Source organism: Perca fluviatilis, chromosome 18 (assembly GCF_010015445.1).
Source record: "Perca fluviatilis chromosome 18, GENO_Pfluv_1.0, whole genome shotgun sequence".
NCBI classification, from domain to species: domain Eukaryota; kingdom Metazoa; phylum Chordata; class Actinopteri; order Perciformes; family Percidae; genus Perca; species Perca fluviatilis.
The window spans coordinates 35861218-35883028 of NC_053129.1; the positions used below are offsets into that span (position 1 = coordinate 35861218).

Sequence of the window (21811 nt, forward strand, 5' to 3'; positions counted from 1 at the left end):
GATCTACACTTACTCCGGGCTCTTCTGCGTTACCGTGAACCCGTACAAGTGGCTTCCCGTCTACGACTCGGAGGTCGTGGCGGCCTACCGGGGGAAGAAAAGAACCGAGGCGCCACCTCACATCTTCTCCATCTCCGATAACGCCTACCAGTACATGCTGACTGACCGCGAGAACCAGTCTGTCCTGATCACCGGAGAATCCGGAGCCGGGAAGACTGTGAACACCAAGAGGGTCATCCAGTACTTCGCCAGCATCGCTGCCGTCGGCAAAAGAGACGCCAGCAAAGGCACGCTGGAGGACCAAATCATCCAGGCCAACCCCGCGCTGGAGGCCTTCGGGAACGCCAAAACTTTAAGGAACGACAACTCGTCTCGCTTCGGGAAATTCATCCGAATTCACTTCGGTACCAGCGGCAAGCTGGCGTCCGCTGACATCGAGACGTACTTGCTGGAGAAGTCGCGGTGCACTTTTCAGCTAAAGGCCGAAAGGAACTACCACATCTTCTACCAGATTCTGTCCAATCAGAAGCCAGAGCTGCTGGACATGCTGCTGATCACCAACAACCCATACGACTACTCCTACATCTCCCAAGGAGAGGTAACGGTCGCCTCAATCAACGACTCGGAGGAACTGATGGCCACCGACAGCGCCTTCGACGTTCTCGGCTTCACTGCGGACGAAAAGATGGGCGTCTACAAACTGACCGGCGCCATCATGCACTACGGCAACATGAAGTTCAAACAGAAGCAGCGCGAAGAGCAAGCGGAGTCAGATGGAACGGAGGCAGCGGATAAATCAGCTTACCTAATGGGGCTGAACTCTGCCGATCTCATCAAAGGTCTGTGCCATCCCCGAGTCAAAGTCGGAAACGAATACGTCACGAAAGGCCAAAGTGTGGACCAAGTCTACTACTCTCTCGGTGCTCTTGCTAAGTCTGTGTACGAAAAGATGTTCAACTGGATGGTGGTGAGAATCAACCAATCCCTGGACACGAAACAGCCCCGTCAGTACTTCATCGGAGTTCTGGACATCGCTGGATTCGAGATCTTTGACTTCAATACTTTTGAGCAGCTGTGCATCAACTACACCAACGAGAAACTGCAACAGTTTTTCAACCATCACATGTTTGTTCTGGAGCAAGAAGAGTACAAAAAGGAAGGCATCGATTGGGAGTTCATTGACTTCGGGATGGACTTGCAAGCGTGCATTGATCTCATCGAGAAACCGATGGGAATCCTGTCGATCCTGGAAGAGGAATGCATGTTCCCCAAAGCCAGCGACCAGACCTTCAAGTCCAAGCTCTATGATAATCATCTGGGCAAGAACAAGATGTTTGAGAAGCCGAGAGCGACGAAGGGGAAATCAGAGGCTCATTTTGCCCTGGTTCACTATGCCGGCACGGTGGACTACAACATCGGCAACTGGTTGGTTAAAAACAAAGACCCCCTGAATGAAACTGTGGTTGGTCTTTACCAAAAGTCCTCTCTTAAGCTTCTCAGTGTGCTGTTTTCGAGCTATTCGGCGACCGACGGCGGCGACAAAGCCAGCGGAAAAGGAGCCAAGAAGAAAGGTTCCTCGTTCCAGACGGTGTCTGCGCTTCACAGGGAAAACCTGAACAAGCTGATGAACAACTTGAAGACCACACACCCCCACTTTGTCCGCTGTCTGATTCCCAACGAGAGGAAAACTCCCGGCGCCATGGACAACTGCCTTGTGATGCACCAGCTTCGCTGTAACGGCGTCCTGGAAGGCATCCGAATCTGCAGGAAGGGTTTCCCAAACAGAGTACTCTACGGCGACTTCAAACAACGGTACAGGATCCTGAATGCCGCGGCCATCCCCGAAGGGCAGTTCATCGACTGCAAGAAGAGCGCAGAAAAGTTGCTGGGCTCGCTGGACATTGACCACACTCAGTATAAGTTCGGCCACACAAAAGTCTTCTTTAAAGCCGGTCTGCTGGGGACTCTGGAGGAAATGCGAGACGAGCAACTTTCTCGTATCATCACGAGGATCCAGGCTAACGCCCGGGCGATCCTCATGCGTGCGGAGTTCGCCAAGCTTGTTGAACGCAGAGACGCGCTGATGGTCATCCAGTGGAACCTACGCTCGTTTCTGGGCGTGAAAAACTGGCCGTGGATGAAGCTTTTCTTTAAGATCAAGCCCTTGCTTAAGAGCGCAGAGTCCGAGAAAGAGATGGCGAATATGAAGGATGAATTTAACAAGCTGAAGGAAGCGTTAGAGAAATCCGAAACGAGACGCAAGGACCTAGAGGAGAAAATAGTGACTCTTCTGCAAGAGAAGAACGATCTCGCGCTCCAGATTCAGTCCGAACAGGACACGCTAACGGACGCCGAAGAACGCTGCGAACAGCTCATAAAGAGCAAGATTCAACAGGAGGCGAAGCTGAAGGAATTGACGGAGAGACTGGAAGACGAAGAGGAACTAAACGCCGACTTAACCGCAAAGAAACGGAAGCTGGAAGACGAATGCTCCGAGTTGAAGAAAGACATAGACGATCTGGAGCTAACGCTGGCTAAAGTCGAGAAAGAGAAACACGCGACGGAGAATAAAGTGAAAAACCTAACGGAAGAAATGGCCTCCCAGGACGAAAACATCATGAAGCTAACGAGAGAGAAGAAGGCCCTACAGGAGGCCCACCAGCAAACGCTGGACGATCTGCAGAGCGAAGAAGACAAAGCCAACAGTCTCGCAAAAGCCAAGGTCAAGCTAGAGCAGCAGCTGGACGATCTGGAAGGATCGCTGGAGCAAGAGAAGAAAGTCCGCATGGATCTGGAGCGCTCCAAGAGGAGGTTCGAGGGCGACCTGAAGCTGACCCAGGAGAGTCTGATGGACTTGGAGAACGACAAACAGCAGCTGGAGGAGAAGCTGAAGAAGAAGGATTTCGAGATCGCCAGCGTGAGTTCGAGACTGGAAGACGAGCAGGTGGCCGCGGCACAGCTGCAGAAGAAGCTGAAGGAAAACCAGGCACGGATCGAAGAGCTGGAGGAGGAGCTGGACGCCGAGCGGGCCGCGAGGGCCAAAGTGGAGAAGCAGCGCTGCGATCTCTCCCGGGAACTCGAGGATATCAGCGAGAGGCTGGAGGAGGCCGGAGGAGCGACATCGGCACAGGTCAGTCAATAAATGGAGGCTTTACCTACAGGTTTAGACATGTTTTCTGACTTTTTTGTGTCTTTTTTTTGACGTATTGTCGCCTCTTCTTTTAAATCATCTCTTCCTTACTGTCTGTATGGTTCCTGGACTTATATACCAAGTCTAGTTTGAATGGGTAATTATTCGGTTTGATATAGATAGATGAAATCGAAGAAGAGAGATGGAAAAAAGAATGTGTGTGTATGCATGTGTGTTTATGTATGCATGTGTTTATGTATATGTGTCTGTGTATGCATGTGTTTATGTATGTGTGTCTATGTGTGTATGTATGTGTGTCTGTGTATGCATGTGTTTATGTATGTGTGTATATGTGTGTCTATGTGTATGTGTGTGTGTATGCATGTGTTAATATATCTGTGTTTATGTGTTTATGTGAATGCATGTGTTTATGTATGTGTTTATGTGTATGTGTGTTTATGTGAATGCATGTGTTTATGTGCGTGTAGGTAGGTAGATATACAGTGTATGTGTATGTAAACATATAAATAAGTGGATAAGTATAAAAATAGAAAAAGGGGGAACATGGGAATTTCTTATTTGAATCACTTACAATAATTTTGGAAGATTGTGTTGAGATGTACATGTTTATTATATATCAGCGATGTATATAAAATGTTATATGTATATGTATGTATATATATGCATGTATATATATAACATTTTCAAAATAAACTACAAACTAAAAAACAACCTAAACTTCCTCCGTCCACAGGTGGAGCTGAATAAGAAGCGAGATGCTGAGTTCCAGAAGCTGCGCCGAGAGCTGGAGGAATCGACGCTGCAGCACGAGTCCACGGCCGCCGCGCTGAGGAAGAAGCACGCTGACAGCGTGGCCGAGCTGGGCGAACACATCGACAACCTGCAGCGCGTCAAACAGGCAAGAAAGCCTTTACACCGCTGGGTGGTAGCCTCCCAAAACCACCGCTGGGTGGTAGATAAACCTCCCAATACTCACTCCCAACATTTTCATTCACCTCGTGTATTGTCTTGAGTTTTTTTCCTGCATATTCTGAAAGTTGCTGTGTCTCTGGGTCTGTGTGTGTGTATCCGTGTGTGTATTTTAACACCATCTCCGTTGTGTAAACGTGACCTATCATATAACAGAAGCTGGAGAAGGAGAAGAGCGAGCTAAAGCTGGAGTTGGACGACTTGTCTTCGAGCATGGAGAGCGTGGTGAAGGCGAAGGCCAACGCCGAGAAGACGTGCCGCGCGCTGGAGGACACCATGAGCGAGTTTAAGAGCCGATACGAAGAGACCCAGCGCGGGAATAGCGACCTCACCACGCAGAGGGCCAGGCTGCTCACGGAGAACGCCGAGATGGGACGCCAGCTGGAGGAGAAGGACAGTCTGATATCACAGCTGACCCGCGGGAAGAACTCCTACAACCAGCAGGTACACACACAGACACACACAGAGACACACACACACACACACAGAGACACACACACACACACACACACAGAGACACACACACACACACACACACACACACACACACACAGACAGAGACACACACACACACACACACACACAGACACACACACACACACACACACACACACACACACACAGAGAGACACACACAGAGACACACACACAGACACACACACACACACAGGTACACACACACACACAGACACACACAGAGACACACACACACAGACAGAGACACACACACACACAGACACACACACAGAAACACACACACACACACACACACAGAGAGACACACACAGAGACACACACACACAGACACAGAGACACACACACACACACACACAGGTACACACACAGGTACACACACACACACAGACACACACAGACACACACAGACAGAGACAAACACACACACGGAGACACAGACAGACACAGACAGACACACACACAGAAACACACACACAGACACACACACACACACAGAGAGACACACACAGAGACACACACAGACACAGAGACACACACACACACACACAGGTTCACACACACACACAGACAGGGACACACACATACATACACACACACAAAGACACACACACACAGACAGACACACACACACACACACACACACACAGACACAGAGACACAGATTTACACACAGACACAGATAGACACACACAGACACACAGACACAAATATACACTCACACACACACACACACACACACACACACACACACACACACACACACACAGACACAGACACACACACACACACACACACACACACACACACACACAGACACACACACACACACAGACACACACACACACACACACACACACACACCCACACACACTCACACACACAGACCTTCTGTATCTTACTGTGGCAATAACCTAGAAAATGTGAATGCTGAAATGCTAAATTGACACAATTTTTTTGTCACTTTTTCTGACGTTTTTGTTGTTATTTTGTAAGGTTGATGACATCCATGTTGCTTTTCCTCATGTTTCTTCTTCTTCTACCCCTCCCTCAGGTGGAAGACCTGCGGCGCCAGCTGGAGGAAGAAGTCAAAGCTAAGAACGCGCTGGCGCACGCCGTGCAGTCGGCGCGCCACGACTGCGACCTCCTCCGCGAGCAGTTCGAAGAGGAACAGGAAGGAAAGGCCGAGCTGCAGCGCGCGCTCTCCAAATCCAACACCGAGGTGGCCGCCTGGCGCTCCAAATACGAAACGGACGGCATCCAGAAAACGGAAGAACTGGAGGAGGCCAAGAAGAAGCTGGTGCAGAGGCTGCAGGACGCCGAGGAGGCCGTGGAGGCGGCCAACGCCAAGTGCTCGTCCCTGGAGAAGACCAAGCACCGTCTGCAGAACGAGATAGAAGACCTGATGCTGGACCTGGAGCGGTCCAACGCAGCCGCCGCGGCGCTGGACAAGAAGCAGCGCGCGTTCGATAAAGTGACAGCCGAGTGGAAGCAGAAGTTTGAGGTAATCCAAGAAAGATATATGGCAGAGGTGTCAAACTCAATTTCCCAGAGGGCCACACTGGAAACTAAGAATCACATCAAGGGCCATGTTTAGTTTATTCACATGCTTTTATTTCATCGAAAAAGTCAAGGATCTTTTACTGGATTATTGCGTGTCTCATATATTCTTACTTACAGTTTGGTTGACATAAAGCCCCAAAAAATTAACTTCGCCATCAAAGAAAAAAAGCGACAAAAAATGTCGAAAAAAGCAACAAAAACTTTGGAAAAAAACGCCAGAAAAGGCCCCCAAAACGTTGGAAAAAGGCACCAAAAGCGTCTGCAAAAGCTCCAAAAACTTCAGGAAAAAGCTCCAAAAACTAGGCAGGCCAAAATTTATTGTGAACCTAAATTGATATGCGGGCCGGATTAAAATCTGTGAGGGGCCGCATTTGGCCCGCGGGCCTTGAGTTTGACACGTGATATACGGCATATAATGCGACTTTTCTGGCTTCTGTCCCCCTACAGGTTGTCCCATGGAACTGCAGCTCGCAAGTTCGCAAGCTGCAGTTCCATGGGACAACCTGTAGGGGTCCCAAGTGGTTCTCAAACTTTTTTCATTAATGTACCCCTTTTGAATTGCTTCTTTAAGCCAAGTACCCCCTGACCATCGCTAATTATTTTCAGTAGAAAAAAAACGTCTCTGTAAAGAGGAACGCGCCCCTACACAAGGCAAAGTGCAGTAACTACGCCAACACTGAAACTGAGAAAAATGGTTCAAAGTTTTCATACAGGCCAGCCAAACATGTTGTAGGTACAATAATGTTGATACTTTTATGTAATACCTTTACAGGAAGGAAAATGTTATACATAAAAAAAGACCATTGATATGACCTTTGACCCTAAAATGTAGATACTGCACTCTCGCCTTTGTCTAACCTCAAGCAACTAAAACACTATTACAAAGGCAGAGTGCAGTATCTACAATTGAAATGTGTTAATCCAACTTTCTTTTTTATTCCTTATACATTTTCATTTGTTTTAATTGGTTTTATGTTTTGTTTATGGATGTTTATAGGTTGAGTGTTGAAAGTGCTTGTTAGTAACCTTCATCCAGTGTATTCAAGAATAGTATTTTGTCGTAATGTCCCTGTTACATTAGTCTTAAATGATTAAATTGTCATTCTCATTATTTCCCCAAAACATCCTTATAATTTTACACACAATCAAAATGCTGGTATTTTTGGTTTGTGTTTGATTTTATGTTAATTGAAAATTAATTCATTAAATACCAAGGTTACTTATAAAAGCGGCACTTAAAAATTCATATACATTTAACAACATAACTCAAACAGAATAACAAGAGTGTGTGTTTGTGTGTGTGTGTGTTGTGTGTGTGTGTGTGTGTGTGTTGTGTGTGTGTGTGTGTGTGTGTGTGTGTGTGTGTGTGTCAGCTAGACAACATTATAAAGCAGATGCGTTAGGCACAGTCACAGTATGCTGCCTTACTTTATATGAAAAATTGTGTTGTTGCGTGAGACGGTGTGCATATGTCCATTTCGTGTGTCACAGTCAATTTTGCGAGACATTAAAAAAGATGTTTTACTCTGACAACTGAAAATAGATATTGACATATTAAAAATATTATTTAGGAGCGTAGCCTATCTCCATATAAAAAATACTCATAAAATTAAATGAAACTAGTGTAACCGAGCGTTTCTTATATTGTCTCACTGTTTGGGCTCTAAAATAAAGACACAAAGGCGGCACGTCTCACTTAATTCAAATGCTGACAACGGTCAGAAAATACAACGCTTTTCCACTTCCCTTTTCCCGTCAAAATAAAAGCTCTATGTTTACAACTTCCTCTTAAGCTTCAACTGAGAGATTACCTAATAAAATACATTACAATAGCGTAAGTAATGAAGACAACAAGAAACAAAACAGTTATGACAGCGTTTCCAGAGTGGATAGATGCTAACGTTACTGCCTTCAAGGGGAGCAGGTAAGCTAAAATGGTTTTATATGCTAGCGCCGCTAGCAAGTGTGACAATTTATTGATTTAGGTGTTATTTGCCAGGTTAGGTGTTCATATTTTACCATGTTCCTTACCACTGTCTGGATACTTGCATTTCAAAGCTAGAGACACTATAAGTTTTCCTCGAGATTGTGCCATGTTTCTCTGGGTTAATGATGTTGGCTTGTTGGTGGTCTGTATCACAGTGTCACCTCGCGCGGCGTTCCTATATAACAGACTCTGTGATAAGGATGCTGTGCGAGGCGGACAGATTGGTAGATTTGAATGTGGCTACAGAGGCAGACCCGCAGTATCTACCGCGTCAAAGTCGGGTAAACAAAGGCAGAACGCAGTAACTTCACTTACTGCGGTTTGCCGGTACTCCAGTAAGTGACGTTGTTGTTACCTGTTTTGTATTGCACCTCTCCTGGAACAGTACAGCGCTGTCAGAGATAGATTTACTAAACAACAGCACCTTGGAACTGAAAAAAACATTTAAATGATGATGAAATGATGATGAAAAAAGGAGACAAACTGTAAAAAAGACAAAAACTTGGAAAAAGATGGTAGAAGGAAGGAAGGAAGGAAGGAAGGAAGGAAGGAAGGAAGGAAGGAAGGCAAGAATAGGTCAAAGACAGTGACATAAGAAGAATATAACAGTACGCTATACACAGTATGACACGTGTCAAACTCAAGTGACAAATGTTTTGAGAAAGCCAAAAAAAAGTTGGTACAAAAACAACAAAAATGAGGAACAAAGCTACCAAAATGTTAAAAAAAAACAACAAAAAAAGTGACACGCAGTAACAAAAGCGCGTCAATAAACTGTGCATGTCTGGCGCTCGGTGGGATTATCTTTTTCCAGTGTGGCCCTCTGGGAAACTGAGTTTGACACCCCTGCTTTAGAGAAACCATCGAACTACAAAAACATCTTTTTTTTATGTTATTATTAAATTTGAGGAGTCCCAGTGCGAGCTGGAGGCGTCCCAGAAGGAGGCGCGCTCCCTGAGCACGGAGCTGTTCCGGCTGAAGAACGCCTACGAGGAGGCCCTGGACCAGCTGGACACCATGAAGAGGGAGAACAAGAACCTGCAGGACGAGATCTCAGACCTCAGCCAGCAGCTGGGCGAGGGAGGCCGCAGCGCCCACGAGCTCGAGAAGATCCGGAAAAACCTGGAGCAAGAGAAGGCCGCGCTGCAGGCCGCGCTGGAGGAGGCCGAAGGTAAGCGCACACTCTTTCATTTAGGCCGTCTTTTGTAGTTCTTAAAGCCCTCCATCAGGTATCTTTTGTAGTTCTGACCCTACAGTCACATTAGAGCTACAATAGAGAGCGACATACACTTGCTTGATGGGCGCTCCTGGGCGTGCCTATAGCCTACCCCTGGTTGCTTGGCAACAGTAAACAGAAATTCTCCGGTGCTACCTTCAAGCACGTCTTAAAAGTTACTTCAGAGGTATTGTTAAGTCACAAGAACGATGTTTAAAAATATTTATTTCTCGATAAAAGTAACAAAATACATGAGATAAAATGCCAAACATATCAGATATGTACAGAAATACGATGTCCTGAAGCGCTTTCCGCCATCTTAAATTATTTTCTTCGACTCGAGCCACTGACATACGTCACGCCCTCTTCGCGCTCCTTTGCTCCGATTGGCTGTCGCTCAGCATTTGCATAAAATAGACTTCTGGTCTATTTTGGCCCCGCTTTGCTCGTCGCTAACGGCCACTCCCATTGAAAATGAATGGCAGCATGTCGCTTTGTCTCTGTCTCTTGTAGCTAATGTGACTGTGGGGTGAAAGCCCTCTCTCATGTATCTTTTGTATTTCTTAAAGCCATCTCTCATGTATGTTTTGTAGTTCTTAAAACCCTCCATCATTGTAGTTTTTAAAGCCCTCTCTCGTGTATCTTTTGTAGTTCTTAAAGCCCTCCATCATTGTAGTTTTTAAAGCCCTCTCTCGTGTATCTTTTGTAGTTCTTAAAGCCCTCCATCATTGTAGTTTTTAAAGCCCTCCATCCAGGAGCTAGATCCTCAGTACAGCTGTGAGCTTCATCATGGGGCCCTCTGCTACCAAGTAATTTTAAAATTAAAACCTTCAAAAAGAAAAAGGTAACATATCTGATGAATGCATATGTTATAATGTGTCACTTGTTGAGCCAAGTAAGCCTATAAGTCAAATAAAACACAAAGAAAAGACATGTTTTGACAAGTTTGTATTGACGAACAAAGAAAACAGTTTGCCAGTCAAGTGAAAATGTTTCAGCACCACGGACAGCGACAGCTGATGGACCGCGATGGTTCTGAACAGGCCAAGAGCTCTCAATCAGAGCCACACTATATAACTGACATGGCTCTACTATATAAATATATAGGCATATATATATATATGTTTGATAAGAAGAGCTGGATTATCACAACGTGAGATCATATGCAGTAATTAGCTTCTTTCAGCTAATAATCTGCAACGTGTCACTTTGGGCCCCGTTCTCGTCAAATGACGCAAGATTGGCGGCATTTGAGGGGCCCCTAATTGGCACGGGGCCCTGGGGCTGCCGCACCCATGCTCTCTCCACTACTGCCTCCACATGTGTCTTTTGTAGTTCTTAAAGCCCTCTCTCATGTATGTTTTGTAGTTCTTAAAACCCTCCATCATTGTAGTTTTTGTAGTTCTTAAAGCCCTCCATCATCTATCTTTTGTAGTTTTTAAAGCCCTCCATCATGTATCTTTTGTAGTTCTTAAAGCCATCCATCGTGTATCTTTTGTAGTTCTTAAAGCCCTCCATCATGTATATTTTGTAGTTCTTAAAGCCCTCTCTCATGTAGCCTATCTTTTGAGTTTTTAGAACCCTCAATCATTGTAGTTCTTACAGCCCTCCATTGTGTATCTTTTGTAGTTATTAAAACCCTCCATCATTGTAGTTTTTAAAGCTCTCCATCATGTATCTTTTGTAGTTCTTAAAGCCCTCCATCATTGTAGTTCTTAAAGCTCTCCATCATGTATCTTTTGTAGTTCTTAAAGCCCTCCATCATTGTAGTTCTTAAAGCCCTCCATCATGTAGGCTATCTTTTGTAGTTCTTAATAATAATAATAATAATAATAAATTGAATTTATAAAGCCCTCCATCGTGTATCTCTTGTAGTTCTTAAAGCCCTCCATCATGTATCTTTTGTAGTTCTTAAAGCCCTCTATCATGTATCTCTTGTAGTTCTTAAAGCCTTCCATCATTGTAGTTCTTAAAGCCCTCTCTCATGCATCTTTTGTAGTTTTTAAAGCCCTCCATCATTGTAGTTCTTAAAGCCCTCCATCATGTATCTTTTGTAGTTCTTAAAGCCCTTTCTCATGTAGCCTCTTTTGTAGTTCTTAAAGCCCTCCATCATTGTAGTTCTTAAAGCGTTGAGTTTGTGTTTGTGAACTGAAGGATCCCTGGAGCACGAGGAGGGTAAGATCCTGCGCGCCCAGCTGGAGTTCAACCAATCGCAGGCCGAGCTGGAGCGAAAGCTGTCGGAGCGAGACGAGGAGGCGGAGACGGCGAGGAGGAACTACCAGCGCTCGCTGGACGCTCTGCAGGCATCTCTGGAGGCTGAAACACGAAGCCGAAACGAGGCGCTCAGGGTCAAGAAGAAGATGGAGGGAGACCTCAACGAGATGGAGATACAGCTCGCCAAGGCCAACCGGCAGGCAGCCGATGCCCAGAAGCAGCTCAAGACCCTTCAGGTATATATTTATATATATATTTACAGTACAGGCCAAAAGTTTGGACACACCTTCTTATTCAATGTGTTTCCTTTTTATTTTCATGACTATTTACATTGTAGATTCTCACTGAAGGCATCAAAACTATGAATGAACACATATGGAATTATGTACTGTACAACAAAGTGTGAAATAACTGAAAACATGTCTTATATTTTAGATTCCTCAAAGTAGCCACCCTTTGCTTTTTTTGATAACTCTGCAAACCCTTGGTGTTCTCTCAATGAGCTTCATGAGGTAGTCACCTGAAATGGTTTTACCTTCACAGGTGTGCTTTGTCAGGGTTCATTAGTGGAAGTTTTTCCCTTATTAATAAAAAAGCAAAGGGTGGCTACTTTGAAGAATCTAAAATATAAGACATGTTTTCAGTTATTTCACACTTTTTTGTTAAGTACATAATTCCATATGTGTTCATTCATAGTTTTGATGAGACGGTGTGTCCAAACTTTTGGCCTGTACTGTATATTTATATATGTTTTTATATATTTATATATATTACTTCTTTAACCCTGCAGGTATATTTATATATATATTTACCAACCTCGGCATTTCATACTACTCGCTACCGTAGTCGTGCTGTGACCACGACATATGCTTCCCATTTAAATACATTAGTTTACATTTTCGTGCTGGCCACCACGAAACAAACGATAAAAACGTCCCCGTGAACACGTATCAATAGATTAAAAATAAGGTGACCATTACACGAACTGCGGTGAGACCGTGTTGGCAGTTATCACAAGTCCTGCTGTGGATTACCCAGAATGCAGCACTTCTAGCGCTGTGCTGTAATGTGACGGTGACGCTAGCAGACGGCGCTGTCTCCATTTATTAAGGAATTTAAACATCTATTTCATTTATTGTGTCTGTGTGTTTCTGTGTCTCTATGTGTCTGTGTCTGTGTGTGTGTGTGTGCGTGCATGTGTGTCTGTGTGTGTGTCTGTAGTGTGTCTGTGTGCGTGTCTGTGTGCGTGTGTGTGCGTCTGTGTGTGTGTGTGTGTCTCTGTGTCTGTGTATGTGTGTGTGTGTAACTGTGTGCATGCGTGTGTGTTTCTGTGTCTCTATGTGTGTGTCTCTCTGTGTGTGTGTGTCTGTCTGTGTGTCTCTGTCTGTGTGTGTGTGTCTGTGTCTCTCTGTGTGTCTGTGTGTGTGTGTCTCTGGTGTGTGTGTGTTTGTCTGTCTCTATGTGTGTGTGTGTGTCTGTGTGTGTGTCTGTGTGTGTGTGTGTCTGTCTGTGTGTGTGTGTCTGTGTGTGTCTCTGTATGTGTGTGTGTGTCTGTGTCTCTATGTGTGTCTGTGTGTGTGTGTCTCTGTTGTGTGTATGTTTGTCTGTCTCTATGTGCGTGTGTGTGTGTCTCTGTGTGTGTGTGTGTGTCTGTATCTGTGTGTGTGTCCCTTTTTCAATATTTTTATCTGGATTTCATCATTTATATATGTTTTTTATACTTTCTCTTGCGTGTTTTGACACCATTTTCAACTTTTCTTAACATTTCTTCATCAGGCGTTCCTTAAGGACTCTCAGCTGCAGCTCGACCAATCACAGCGCGACAGCGATGACCTGAGAGAGAACATTGGTCTGCTGGAGCGGAGGAACAACCTGCTGCAGGCCGAGCTGGAGGAGGTCCGCGCAGCGCTGGAACAGACCGAGAGGAGCCGAAAACTCGCCGAACACGAAGTCACCGAAGCCACAGAGCGTACGCAGCTGCTGCACGCTCAGAACACCGGTCTGATTAACCAGAAGAAGAAGCTGGAGGCTGACATCATGATGCTGCAGAGTGAGGTGGAGGAGGCTGTACAGGTACACACACAGAGACACACACACACACACACACACACACACACACACACACACACACACACACACACACACACACACACACACTCAACAGAGAGACACAGACACACACACACAGACACACATAGACACACACACACATACATACACACACACACATACATACACACACACACACACACACACACACAAACACAGAGACACACACACACAGAGACACACACACAGACACACACACACAGACAGACACACACACACACACACACACACACACACACACACACACACACACACACACACACACAGAGAGAGAGACACACAGACACACACACAGAGACACACAGAGAGACACAGACACACACACAGAGACACACAGAGAGACACACACACACACAGAGACACACAGACAGAGACACACACAGATACCCCCCCCCCCCCCCCCCCCACACACACACACACACCAAAAAAAAAAAAACACAAACACAAACAAAAAAAAAAAAACACACACAAAAACAAACACCCCCACACAAACCCCCCAAAAAAAAAAAAAAACAAACACACACACAACACAAAAAAAAAAAAAAAAAAAAAAACAAACAATTAAATTTATTTTTTTTTTTTTTTTTTTTTTTTTTTTTGTTGTTTTTTTTTTTTTTTTTTTTTTTTTTTTTTTTTTTTTGTGCCCCCACCCCCAACCAAAGAAAGGAAAACGACAACACCCCTCCCCCCCCCCCTCTGGTGGGAGGGGGAGAAAGAAGAACACCCCCCCCCCTTTTGGCGGATGAAGAAAACCTGAGTATTTTTTTTTGACCATCTCGGGGGACCTGCAGCACCGATTGGACGAGGCCGAGCAGATCGCCATGAAGGGCGGGAGGAAGCAGCTGCAGAAGCTGGAGGGACGAATCAGAGAGCTGGAGAACGAGGTGGAGGCGGAGCAACGCCGCGGGGCCGAGGCTGTGAAGGGCGTCCGCAAGTATGAGCGCCGTATCAAGGTACACACACACACAGGGATGCACACACAGACACACACACACACAGACACACACACACAGACACACACACACACAGACACGCACACACAGACACACACACACACACACACACACACACACACATATGCACGCACGCACACACACACACACACGTCACATGACCAATGATTAACGAGCTTTAGCCTACTGTATTGAAGTATTATTGGTACCCTTGATGAAGGAGCTGAGCTACCAGACGGAGGAGGACAGGAAGAACCTGGCTCGCCTGCAGGACCTGGTGGACAAGCTGCAGCTGAAGGTCAAGTCCTACAAACACGCCGCCGAGGAGGCCGAGGAGGCCGCCAACGGCCACGTGGCCAAACTCCGCAAGCTGCAGCACGAGCTGGAGGAGGCCGAGGAGAGGGCCGACATCGCCGAGTCACAGGTAAGGCTGCCACTGCCCAATGTGAGTCGAGCGTGCTCAGATTTAAACGGTTTACAGCATAACGTGTCATACTGAAATTTGTGAAATCCATAAAATAATAAAAAACGTACATACAATAACGGAAGATGGAAATCATTTCAAAAACGTTGTAGCTATCTATGATTGTTTGATTGCTAATGTTAGCTCGTAGACTGTGCGTTATCTCAAAAAGCCGTTAGCATCTTGGAGGCTACTTGTCGCAAAGTGACGCATGCGCGACTCACATCGGGCAGTGACAAAGGCAACAAAAACAAAAAGCAGTGTTTCCCGCAGCACTTTGCAGTTCGGTCGGCCCGCCTAAGCTGGGGAACCCTACCGCCTTAACTAGGTCGTCAAAAAGAAATAAAATCTGCTGCACAAAAGGCCGTCAAGTGCAACGCAGACGCGCTTCACACCACGAGCGGGCACATGCGCCACAAGGCCGAAATGAGAGAAAGAAAAAGAGACGTGGCCCGCCGCTGTCTGGAGGATAACTAGCCAGTTGATATCGCGCGTGTGTCCGTGAGAACTCTAAGTCGTATAACTTATGTTTTGGGTTTATTTAAGCCTGTTATTGTATTAGTCTATAGTTCTTGCAAATTTAAAGTAAGTTAGCTGGTGATTTTGTTGTTTGAGTTCTTCACCTGCTAGCTAGGTTGCACGTGCCTGTTGATATATGTATAGTTCGTATGGTGTTTGTAATAAAGCACCCCCCCCCCTACTCCCCCACCTTAAAGGAACACGCCGACTTATTGGGACTTTAGCTTTCAGCGTAACCCCCAGAGTTAGACTAGTCCATACATACCCTTCTCATGTCCGTGCGTGCTGTAAGGCTGTCTGATGGTTCCAGCAGCATCAGGCCAGCACAGAACAGGCAGGTGAATCGTTCCAGTAATCCTACTGCTCCGAATTATGACAAAAGTGACAAAAACAACGTAACATGAGACACAGCCATCTTCTAACCATAAACAAACCGGGAACTATATTCTCAGACAGGCTTGCTTGAAGCAAATCATTCCGCCCAAGTACTATATTCTTCCGCCTGAGAATATAGTTCCCGGTTTGTTTACTGTTAGAAGATGGCTGTGTCTCATGTTACGTTGTTTTTTGTACACGCTGTGACTCTACAAATCACAACATGGAAATAGGAACATGTTGGCGTTATTTTGTCACTTATTCGGAGCAGTAGGATTACCTGCAGGATCTGTGCTGGCCTGCTGCCGCTGGAGCCGTCAGACAGCGTTACAGCACGCACGGAGATGAGAAGGGTCTGTATCGACTTGTCTAACTCTGGGGGTTACGGTGAATAAGCTAAATTCCCAATAAGTCGGCGTGTTCCTTTAACTAACAAATTTTCTGCGGGAAACACTGAAAAGAATTTAACACTTGTGTTGTCCTCCCATGTCAAACCCATGACAGGTGAACAAGCTGAGGGCGAAGACCAGGGATGGATCCTCCAAGAAAGGCCTGGAGGAGTGAGGAGAGGAAGCAAGCGAGCAAGGAAGCATCTTTCTATGTCCAAAACCCCAAAATATATGCTGTTTAAAAGCAGGAAATCTCCACGTTTGAGAGGCTGAAATCTGTATTTTCTGACAGTTTATATATATATATATATATATATATATATATATATATATATATATATATATATATAAACTGTCAGTTTATATATTGTTATATATCAGTTTATATATATATATATATATATATATATAAACTGTCAGAAAATACAGATTTCAGCCTCTCAAACACACACACACACACACACACACACACACACACACCACACAGAGAAGGGGCTTAAGTAACTAGCAATTTCCTGTTAAATAAAATAAAAATAATAATAAAAAGCTAAAGTTGTTTAATTGTGCAGATGTATTCCTGTTGTGTCGTCATGGTAACTGTGAGATGATGTCATTAATCTGACAAGAAATAAAACCTGTTCTGTTTGTGAACTACACTGATTGGTCGCTTTTTGTACTTTGTAATATATAATAATTAAAAGGGTAACTTATATTTTTACACCCTGGACTCTATGTTCCCATGTTTCTGTGTCTAAATGTGTGACAACATTATGGGATGGATCCCTACAGAGATAGAGCTTTTAGTTAAAGAGTAAGATCCTTTTAGTTTAACATGAAACAGCCCCGAAATGACCATCACCAAACTACACAAGACTCCATGTAAATAATCAGGATTTTTATCATGGTAAAACACACTTCATTCAAAGTGGACAGAAACTAAATAAAACTACCAAAAGCCGTCTTGGTTCATCTTTCCACTGTTCCAACAATCACCACTCTGGTTTGGTTGAAATAAACCCTTAATTCACCCATTTACATGTGGAGATATGCTGGCTCTATACACGCTAAAAGACCTGATTATTTACATGGAGTCTGGTGGAGATATGCTGGCTCTATACACGCTAAAAGTCCTGATTATTTACATGGAGTCTGGTGGAGATATGCTGGCTCTATACACGCTAAAAGACCTGATTATTTACATGGAGTCTGGTGGAGATATGCTGGCTCTATACACGCTAAAAGTCCTGATTATTTACATGGAGTCTGGTGGAGATATGCTGGCTCTATACACGCTAAAAGTCCTGATTATTTACATGGAGTCTGGTGGAAATATGCTAGCTCTATACACGCTAAAAGTCCTGATTATTTACATGGAGTCTGGTGGAAATATGCTGGCTCTATTCTGCTAAAAGTCCTGATTATTTACATGGAGTCTGGTGGAGTTTGGTGATTGGGATTTCAATGCGGTTTCATGTTAAACTAAAAAGGTCTATCTCTGGCAATAATCGCTAAACATAAAGAGAGAACACAGATGTGTTAGGAAACAGAAATCAACTTGGTTTAATAAGAGCTTCAAGAAAGTTTTGTGTTCAAACAGACCATCGTGAAAAAAAGAGAAACAAACAAACGGTCAGACGGTTCCTTCCCTGCATCATCCTGGAGTTCACTGACTTTAAAAGTTTAACAGAAAGACAACAAACATATCACAGTAACTTGATGCTTTTATTGTGAAAAGAGACAGATCTCATAACTAAATATGACACAAGTCATTAGTTTATAACAATAACCTGAAATATTTCTGTAAGTGTGATCCTGTACAGACTCAACTGATCTGCAGTGAGAAACAGTAGGAGACTCTCCGTCCTACACACAACACAGAGACACTGAGGCACCAGGAGACCAGAACCCAAACCCAGGATAGAGAGGCTGAGTGAATGTGGTGTTGAAGGTGTAGAGGTGGATCAGTGAGTCAGAGGAGACTGTGTAGAAGGACAGAGAGCCAGCAGGACAGTCCACATACACTGCTACTCTACCAGAGACATAGGAGGAGGGGATGTCTGTTATTCTACCAGAGACAGAGGAGGAGGAGATGTCTGCTACTCTACCAGAGATAGAGGAGGAGGAGATGGATGATTCTCTCTTATTGTGATGGACAGAGTAACCATCATCAGAGCAGAAAAGACTCCAGGACTGATCATTATATCCGAACCATCAGTCAGTCCTGTCTCCTCTCCTCCTGATTCCTCTGTAACTCACTGATATATCAACATCTCCTCTCCTCTCAACCTCCCAGTAACAGCGACCAGTCAGACCATCTCTACACAGCAGCTGTTCCCAGTAGTCAAACCTCTCTGGATGATCAGGATATGGCTGATCCTCCTTCACTAATGTCACCTTCCTGTTGTTGTCAGACAGTTTGAGTTTTCTGTTCACTGTGTTTGTGTCCAGTGTGAGTTCACAGAAATGTGACGGAGAGAAGGAGACACAACACAGCTGCAGTTATTAAACAATCAGCACTTTGATGATGACATCAGAGGGTTGGATGAGTGATGTCACAGTTTGATGAATGAAATTAAAAACACACTTACACTTCCTCAGACCTGGTGTCAACTATCTGACTCCAGCAGGCTCCAAGGAGGAGGGGGGGGGGCATTACATCACTCTCTCACACACAGCTTAACTCTGATCTAATCTCTCTCTTTTTTTTTTTTTTTTTTTTTTTTTTTTTTTTTTTTTTTTTTTTTTTTTTTTTTTTTTTCTCTCTCTCCCCCTCTCCCTCTCTCTCTCTCTCTCTCTCTCCCCTCCCCCTCTCCCCCTCTCTCTCTGTTTTCAAATGTCGACTGCAACCACTTTTTGTCTCATTTTGTGGATAAAGTTAGAGCTGTCAGGGCAGGCATTGTACCTTCAGTAAACCCCCATATAATTACATATCAGAGTCTTTCAATACTGGACTCCTTTTGTCCCATTTCCCTGAATGATATCACTAAGCTAGTGGGCTCAATGAAACCTTCCCACAGCCCTGGTGATATTCTACCCACATCTTTGCTTTTAAAATCCATACATCTACTTGGACCATGTTTGGTTTCAATTTTAAACTTGTCTCTTCAGCTGGGCCAGGTCCCTAGATGTTTTAAGCATGCTGTTGTTCAGCCTATCTTGAAAAAGAACAATCTAGATGCAGCTTCGTTTAAAAACTACAGGCCTATTTCTAAACTGCCTTTTATTTCAAACATTTTAGAAAAACTTGTGGCGAATCAGCTAAATACTGTTTTGGATTCTCACAATATCTTTGATAAGTTTCAGTCTGGTTTTCGTAAAAACCACTCAACTGAGACTACTCTCCTTAAGGTCTCTAATGACATTTTGATGGCTTCCGATGGGGCTAAATGTTCTGTGCTGGTCCTACTAGTTTTTAGTGCAGCATTTGATACTGTTGATCATTTCACTCTGATTGATAGACTGAAAACCACTGTGGGCATTACTGGATCAGCTCTGGACTGGTTTTCTTCCTATCTTTCTGACAGGAGTTTTTTTGTCGTGTCCATGGGACCTTTATGTCAGACTCTGCTCCTCTGTCTAGTGGTGTGCCCCAAGGTTCTGTGCTTGGCCCGCTGCTATTTAGTCTATATATGCTTCCTCTTGGAAAGGTCATTGGTAGTTTTGAAGATATATCTTACCATTGTTATGCTGATGACATCCAAATATATTTATCTTTTAGCCCAGACAGGCTCGACAAACTTTCAATGTTGCACAATTGTTTAGCCTCCATTAACAAATGGATGGCAGACAATTTTTTACAACTAAATCCAGACAAAACTGAGGTGATGATTTTTGCTCCTGACAACATCACCCCTAAGATTAGACAGGCCATTGGGGCTCTATCACTCTCTGACTGTAATGTTGTGCGAAATCTGGGTGTCACTTTTGATAAATCCATGTGTTTTAACAGCCATGTGAAATCTGTGGTTCGTTCCTGTTTTTTCCATCTCAGGAACATTGCTAAGATTAGATCTGTGGTTTCTAAGAAAGAGATGGAGATGCTTGTTCATGCTTTTATTTCCTCTCGATTGGATTATTGTAATGTTCTGTACACTTGTTTAAACAAATCATCCATGGACAAATTACAAGTCGTACAGAATGCAGCAGCAAGACTATTGTCTAATACCAACAGGAGATCGCACATTACTCCTGTGCTTAAGGCTCTTCACTGGCTACCAATTAGTTTTAGAGTGCATTTTAAAATTTTAACCATTACTTATAGAGCCTTACACGGCCAAGCTCCCTCTTATATCCAGGATCTATTGCACGCACACACTTCTGGTCGCTCTCTGAGGTCTTCAAGTCAAGACCTTTTAACTGTTCCCAGAACACGTTTTAAAACAAGAGGTGATCATGCATTTTCTGTGGTGGCCCCAAGGCTCTGGAACTCTCTCCCTTTAGCCCTGAGAGCCTTGGACTCTGTTGAAACTTTTAGGAAACACCTAAAGACTCTTCTTTTTAGACAAGCATTTAGTTAGCAATATGGCTTTGGATTGTATTTTATTTGTTGTTGTTTCTTTTATTTGTTCCGACTGTAAAGCACTTTGTGACCATTCTTGTCTGTGAAAGGTGCTATATAAATAAATTTTACTTACTTACTACTTACTCTTTTTTTTTTTTTTTTTTTTTTTTTTTTTTTTTTTTTTTTTTTTTTTTCCCTCTCTTCCACTGCAAAGACAAACTAAATCACCTGATTAATGCAACGTAATCCCGACATCTCTCGGACATTTTTCACCACAGAAAGCTGCTACCAGCCAGGCTAAAGCTAAAATAGTCTAAAGAAACAACGTTACGGTTTGGAGCTGCGACGCTGGAAACGTAACACTAATCTACAACAGCAGTTGTTGTATAATCTGATATAATGTAATTTACACTGACTGAAGTGTTCTTGGATACACAGTTTGTTGCTAGTGCGTAACATGCAGGCTCTGCATGCACAGCAAACCACCAACCACAATCTATGTTGATCAATTTAACAACAACCAAAGCATGCCCTGCTATTTGTCCACAACCTAAAATTTAGAGGAAGGCAGCAATATGCATGAATTATTAATATCATTCACTTTAGCCTGGATTGATAGTGTTATGTGAATACAAGGGTGTCATGTCTCCAAAATCAATTCTGAAGAGTAATCACAGCGCTTACTTGCTTTGGTGTTTGTAAAGCATTCAAGTTCATCAAAGAATGGTTCACATTAGAAAAGTTCCTTATTAATTTTTATTTTCTATGTAGATGCACTCCCCTACAAAATCTCCCCAGTAGTCGAGAATGATTAATTATTTTTCATTAGTCATCTTTTTTCATATTGCAGGAAAAAAAGATATCGCAATGTAAGTTTTTTCCAATATTGTGCAGGCCTAAATAACATGATTTAACACAAGGCTCAACA

General features: G+C 44.0%; 1 protein-coding gene and 1 pseudogene across 1 annotated transcript in view; one reads left to right on the forward strand and one right to left on the reverse strand.

The window, feature by feature from the left end:
* The window catches only part of LOC120546463 (myosin-6-like), a 17150-nt gene extending 426 nt beyond the window's left edge, over window positions 1-16724 (forward strand). The window contains exons 1-10 of the mRNA XM_039781390.1: window positions 1-3130; window positions 3885-4049; window positions 4277-4564; window positions 5649-6098; window positions 9054-9315; window positions 11515-11810; window positions 13351-13674; window positions 14442-14636; window positions 14857-15060; window positions 16498-16724. The exon at window positions 1-3130 is cut by the window's left edge and continues 426 nt beyond it. Of these exons, the coding sequence (XP_039637324.1) occupies window positions 1-3130; window positions 3885-4049; window positions 4277-4564; window positions 5649-6098; window positions 9054-9315; window positions 11515-11810; window positions 13351-13674; window positions 14442-14636; window positions 14857-15060; window positions 16498-16557 (5374 nt within the window). The 3' untranslated portion in view covers window positions 16558-16724. The remainder of the gene's footprint in view (window positions 3131-3884; window positions 4050-4276; window positions 4565-5648; window positions 6099-9053; window positions 9316-11514; window positions 11811-13350; window positions 13675-14441; window positions 14637-14856; window positions 15061-16497) is intronic.
* Window positions 16725-18154: 1430 nt separating this feature from the next.
* LOC120546464 overlaps window positions 18155-21811 on the reverse strand; it is a 275615-nt pseudogene continuing 271958 nt past the window's right edge.